The sequence below is a fragment of the Embiotoca jacksoni genome, unplaced genomic scaffold (assembly GCF_022577435.1).
Source record: "Embiotoca jacksoni isolate LCO1_2020_lvr unplaced genomic scaffold, fEmbJac1.0.p SCAF_42, whole genome shotgun sequence".
Taxonomy (NCBI): domain Eukaryota; kingdom Metazoa; phylum Chordata; class Actinopteri; family Embiotocidae; genus Embiotoca; species Embiotoca jacksoni.
The window spans coordinates 1931762-1938274 of record NW_027185395.1 but is presented as its reverse complement, the minus strand read 5'-3'; the positions used below and the strand labels follow the sequence as shown (position 1 = coordinate 1938274).

The following is a 6513-nucleotide window of genomic DNA, read 5'->3' as shown; positions in this document are numbered from 1 at the left end:
TCTTTGTTTCTCATTGGATTATTTTATTGTTCAACTCCTTTCGTTTTCCTCATGTTCGTAGCTTCAGGTCTGTAAAATGGTTCCGATCCAGAAGTGTCTTCAGCTGCAATACCAGCGAGTGCCACTAGAGGTCGGCTCCAAAAAGCCTCCGGCTCCATAGACTCCCATTCAACTTCTCTCATCAAATCCAAAGTGAATAAAATGTGTCCATCAGTTATCTCGGTGTTGTTAGCTAAAGTCACTCCTTCTTATTAGTTTTCTGGAGGTCCATCTGAAAATAATCCCTCATTCATTAGAAAAGAAGATTCAAGAAGACCTGTTTTTGGGGGCGTGTCTGTTTGATTGACAGGCCTGTGGTGCAGTCAGGTTACAGCTATCGGTGGGCGGGACGTAGTATCGTCAGGTGTCCAATCAGATCCACCGCTCCATTTTTATATAAATTCAGTGGGTTTTGGTGGCTCATACTTTCTAATGTTAGCTAACCTTGAATGCTGTAGTTATGTTTGTATGTAAATGTTTAGGTATGGTCGGTCTGGTGGCTAATGTAATTCATTATTTAGCTTAGATTCAGTCTAAATGACACTTCTACTGATTTGATGATAAACTAATTTGACTCTTCGATACTTCTACCAACATTTACATATTTTCCAGCGGCTGGATGTGGTGGGCAGCGGTCACCGCGCCGGTCTCAGTGGCAGCCGGTGGATTTGATTCGTTGCACCTCTGAAGTTCATTATTGAGGAATGTGTTAATTCCCTTAATTTACAAACCTATTTCCTGAATGTAGTTTAAAAAAAAAAATTGTTTTTAAATCATATTTACGTGATCAATTTTCAAAAACACCAGCAGACAGAAACCTGGGTCTTTAAAAACAGGCGTTTCCATCGATGTGGATCTCTGAAATAATGCAGCTGCAATGTAAAGAGCAACAGACTGTACGATATGTTCAGTTATGGAGGTTTTAAAACTGGAAACATGTTCAGTCTCGCTGCAGAAATAGGCTGGTGGACTGTGTGTGTGTGTGTGTGTGTGTGTGTGTGTGTGTGTACACAGGTTTTGTCTGAACACGTTGAATGCTTCTGTTTCGTAGAACCGGTCAGACCTGTTGTGTTATTACATACATAAACACCAAACTGTTTCATTGCCATTAAAATTACAATGACGCCAAAGTTAAATGACATATTGAATGTTACAGAAACAATATATCATCAGAGGACACCGTTTATGGTCGTGGTCGGCTGTGGTGAATAATGGGAGTGTGGAATTGGTTGTGTTGTGTTTGAGTGTCTGGTGTGAAGTATGTGATGTCGGTGGCAGTGAGGACGAGCCATGGAGCCTGGGAGCGGATTTAAAAAGGACAGATGGGAACAAAGCAGAAAGTATGAACGAAGACACGGGAGACGATGCGTCCACCGTGACGCTGTCCCTGTGGATTTTGTCCCTTTATAATACAAACAACCAGGCAGTCTTATCTGCACATCTGAGGCAGGAGGAACCCTCCTCTGGTCGCTCTTTCTTTTCTCCTCCAGGCTGCTTTCATTTGCTTTTAATGCCACTTTCCTTTCAAGCTTGGATGCAGCTGCTCTGCATTTTTTTTTCTTTTCTCTTCTTCTGCCTCGAGTTGCCGTGATTTAGTCTGACATTTGGACACGCATGTTCATCATCGCTGTCCCACGGCACTGTCCCACGGCACTGTCCCACTCTCCTCTCGCTCGGATCGCACGAGGCAGATGGCTGTCAACATCCGAGTCGAGTTCTATTGCAGATTTCTTCCCAGAGAAAAAATTCATACTAAAACAAGTGGTACAAAATAAAAAAAAATGCCCTACTACATACTATAGCATAGCATTTTTGTTATAGTTTGTCAAAAATGTGGAAAAATAGTCATGCTATAGTACAGTAAGCTATAGAAAGCACTGTGGTGCAGTGGTTAGCACCGCCGCCTCCAGGTTCGAGGTTCGATTCCTGGCCGGCGAACTTTCTGGAGTATGACTTCCAAAATGTCAAAAAAACATCAAACTATAATATGCTGCCCAAAGTGTCATTAAAATGTCTTAAAGCTTACAATGAACTTCAATACTGATATTAAGTTAAAGAATAAAACTTCTCTATTCACCTCCTATTTTCATGTCTATCCACAAAGTAAAAATGTAAAACATTTCTCGATGAGAAAATGAAGACAAACAGCGTGCTCAGTTTTCAGTCTTTATTTCATGGTGCCGCGGTGCGTTCAGGGACCTGGAGAGGCCACCAGCAGCTCCCACAGCAGGAACAACAGAGCTTTTTACACGAAGAGAGACATATCAAACAGAACTTCAAGAAATAAAAGCAGAGCGTGTTGTTGGTCACTCGTCTCCTGAAGGGTCTGAAGCTCAGACACCAACGTGAAAACACATTTTCTAAATTACCATACCATCTTTAATACGCCAGAATGTTAACGCAAGGTTATTTTTTTTTTATCCCATTATTAAGGAATAGTTCAGAGGCTTATACCAATTTTCAACTTTTAACTATTGAGCATGTACATTAGTTGTAGGTTTTTAGATGTTATCTTGTGTTTTCCATTCATTTCTATAAAGTAAAAATATCTTTTACCTGACTTCTTTAAAATGTCTGATTCCTCACAGAGAAAATCACGAACATTTCAGTCGAGGTTACAAAACTTCAGATTGGTCTAAAACGTGTGCAGCGAATTAATGTAGACTCTGCAGCGTTATCTTGATACTGTAGAGAAATAAATGGAAGTCAATGGCAGCCTGAAACAGGCGGATGAGTCCAAATGTGTAAAACAGTTAGCGGTGCTGTTAGATTTTTAGTAACTGGACTTGATTTGAGAAGAACAGCTCTAAAAAAAAATATGATGAAATTATTGTCATTTCAATATAAGACCGTAAAAAATAAGTAATCTGAATGCACAGCTGCTGTCGGGCTGCGAAGCAAACAGCAGGAAATAATTTGGCTGGTTTAAAGATACGACTTCAAAAACACTTTTTCAGTTTGTTTGAAGAAAACAACCTGAGAAACCTTCGTTCGCAACAAGCTGCAAGGAAATAGAAAAACTGAATAAAAGGAGGGAGGTGTTAGCATCTTCTTAACAATCAAATGGCACTTCACAAAAAATTAAAAAAAAGATTTTCTATCCGGGGCGGTTGCTTCAGATAATCGTCTCTACAAACACAATCATACATCTGATTTAGACTCTTCATGACAAAGTTACAAATATTGAAGGTAACATGCAGAGTGAGTGGAGAAGAAACATAAATATATGACACGAAAAAAAAAAAGAGTTTGAAGATGTGAACTACAAATATAAGCTGACAAACGATGGTGTGCCTCCACAAGAGGGCGCCGAGCGACACACCGGGGTGAAGAAGTCAATTCTAGGTTTTTTTCAAGATGTATTTTTCTATTTATAATTTTTTTTAAACATTTTGTAACATTGTGTTCAACAAATATAATTAACAATAGTAGCAGCAGTAGGTTTTTTTTGTTTTTTTTTATGTTAAAATTTTTTTGGGCTCTGTTGTCCGGCTGCAGGGGATGATGGGAGCCGACCTCGGGCCGGCTGAACAGCTCGGGGTCACGCTGGGGTCATGTGCAACCAAAACCGTCTCGACCGCCGACATCATCCCAACCACTTCATGTTTCTTTTATTTAAACAGAAGCACTGAATCAAATCTTTCACCGAGTTTGTTGCCTGTCGCTGAGGCTGCAGCCCAACGTCGGCAAAATGTCACTAGTTTGATAAAGAAAAAGTCTGAAAACTTGTGGACTTTATTCTGAAAGGGAAACAGGAAGATGATGTCAGTGTTGAGGCGGTTTTGGTTAACAGCTTCCTGTTTGGTCGCTAGGAGGCACTGACTGGCTGCAGAGGCGGGCAGGGGGAGGAGCTGCCTTCCTGTCGGGACAACAGGACACTGCAGACGCCGAGGCCTTCCCCCCCTCCTCCACTGGTTGTTATCGCCCCCATCCCAGTTGCTGCCCCCTCCTGGACTGCGCTGGTCGTGATGGTGGTGACGTCTTCGTTGTAGAGGCGTTTGATGCCATCGTAAAAGTCGTCCACGTCCATCGACTCCACCTGAACATACAGACAGACTTTATATTTAGTAATAATTAACTAATGATTATTACTTCTTTGTTCCTCTGACTCTTGTCATCACTGATCAGTGAATTCAGTCGCTCTAAGAATTATTGGGAGAGCTCGTGATTTTTTTAAATATGAAATTTTTTTCCACAAAAAACATCGTCATCAGAATCTGAGCTGAAAGTATTAAAACATAAAGTAAATCTTTTCAAACTAAACTCTCTTTATTAAGAACAATAACTCTTCATTTCAACCAGAAAGTCTCTGCTCCTGTTTTCATCACCAAATAAAACTCTGTTCACGGAGAAACCGGAACAAGAGGAGAAACAGGAAGTGAAATGTGTTCTTCACATTAAAATGATGTGATTAAATGTTTGTGATCAGAGGAAGTGATTCCATATTACTGGATGTTAAATGAGTTTTCTCCACACGTCCAGTTGTCAGAGACGTCTCTTTGTTTGTTTCATCCAGCAGGTCTATGTGTTGAATGAACATGAATTAAACAGCATCTAAAGCTCTTATTTTGAAAGGCTGATGTAGTCCTTGTTTCTATATTCCAGTCACAGACGGTCTGTTCTGGAAACATACGCAGCTTTTAGGACCTTTTGGGACCTTTTAGGAGCTTTTATCTCCACGGTTCTCCAAGTTCAATAAATACATAAAAAAGATGAGAACTAAAATATTCCTGTGATGTGCAGCAGGATTATTGTCACAGGAAGTGATTACACATTTATTATTTGATCAGGTAGTGCTTAAAAAAAAAATCATATTTTTCTTTCTCGACTTACAACTTTTTCTAATTCCTGCAATTTGGTTTCAGTACCGCTGTGCTGAAGTTGTGCGTTTGCAATTAGTCTCCAAAACGAGCATTAAAATAAAAACACGTTATGGATTTATAGGCTGATGCACTTCATGCTTCGCCTGTCAGGGGTTTTGTGTCGTGGCTGATCGGTGTACGTTTTAAAATGACTGGATGTTCGACCAGATCAGACAAACTGCAAACATTGGACGGTATTTCCTCCCGTGGAGAAGAAAAGCGGTCCGGCAGCGCTGCAGCGAAGTCCCGACAACTGTTCTTCAGAAAAGAGGAAAGTTACCTTGCGCTTGGCGGAGGCCTTGCAGCGCAGCGTGACCTTCTGCAGGTGGTTCAGAGGGCGGAGGTGTTTGGGTGGAGAAAGCAGGGCGGAGATGCTGCTGTGTGCGGAGGAGAAGGAGGCGTCGCAGCTCCAGGGCTGCTGCCTCTCCTCCTCCCCACCAGCAGGGGTCTGTGGCGGGTCGGGGGCGGGGAGGGCGCGGTCCCTGGAAGACTCGGTGGTGGAGGTGATGGTCCCTGGAGAGAGGGTGGACCCAGAAACACTTTAACCTCTTAAATTACCCACAATGCAACACGCAGAGATGTATCCCTCTGATACAAAAGGCTTCATAACAACTTATAATCACATTCTCGGTGTTGTTCGTCACACAACACCCGTCAGCAGACATGAACGAGGGAACTCAAACGCACCCAGTGGGCAGCGGAGGGGCGGGGGCTCCAGGGCCGGAGGCTGCAGGGCGGCGAGGCTCTGCAGGGGTTGGTAGATGTAGACGGTGTTGGGAGGCAGGGAAGCTCTCGGTGTGGACAGACTACGAGCCACCAGCTCTCGACTGCGGATCAACTCGGAGCTGTCGATCTGCGAGAGACACGAGAGGACGAAAAAAAGACGAACAGAGAAAAATTAGACATTAGATTAGACATCTAGTTTTAATCCCTGTAGTCTGGCTGTCGCCCCCCGGAGGATGCAGACATCATTACAGCCAGCAGAAATCAAACTGTGACAACTTCATTCATTATGTGACCTCACTTTCTATTTTGCCTGGACTTTTATATTTCTGAATTTCTGAATGCTTTGGACAAACAGATACGGCCAAAATGATGATGAGGAGTGAAATTTGAGGTATAAAAACATTGAAAAAGATCCCGTGGTGGCTGTTTGTCCTTAAACTGGTGCATCATGGGTAAGTAAAAGAACCCCCCGTCCAAATAAAATCACTGCGTTATTTGGTTTATTTATCTGAAAACAAACAAACAGAAGAATCATGTTTTCTGCTGGTCTGACCTAAAGAACCTCAGGTGGTCACTGTTACCTAATTCAATAAAATACAAGTGAACAAAACTAAACAAATAACTAAAAAGAATATACTTTCACAATAAAGAAAAACACCTGAAGCAATTCAAACTCAGAGCAAATTAATGAATATTACAAACAGATCCTGGCAGATGAATAGAAACTATTTCCGCCACCTTTCTGTACTTTTAGATTTCCGTGTTTAATGGGTTCGCGGTCGCCTCTGGAGTCAGAGTGAGTCGGAGAGTGAACTGCGAGAGTGACGGATCATCTCAGGATGTCCTGCTGAGTGGTGTTAAAACTCTCGCTGCCGGGCTGAAGTGA

The 6513-nt window shown here is 42.2% G+C and overlaps 1 protein-coding gene across 2 annotated transcripts in view; it reads right to left on the bottom strand.

Moving 5' to 3' along the window:
- Nucleotides 1–2192: 2192 nt before the first annotated feature.
- Nucleotides 2193–6513, bottom strand: part of ccni (cyclin I) — a 21397-nt gene continuing 17076 nt past the window's right edge. For both annotated transcript variants that reach the window (XM_069168925.1, XM_069168926.1), the window contains exons 8-10: nt 5589–5754; nt 5182–5414; nt 2193–4078 (exon numbers count right to left, since the gene is read on the bottom strand). In XM_069168925.1, coding sequence (XP_069025026.1) covers nt 3848–4078; nt 5182–5414; nt 5589–5754 — 630 coding nt within the window. In that variant the 3' untranslated portion in view covers nt 2193–3847. The remainder of the gene's footprint in view (nt 4079–5181; nt 5415–5588; nt 5755–6513) is intronic.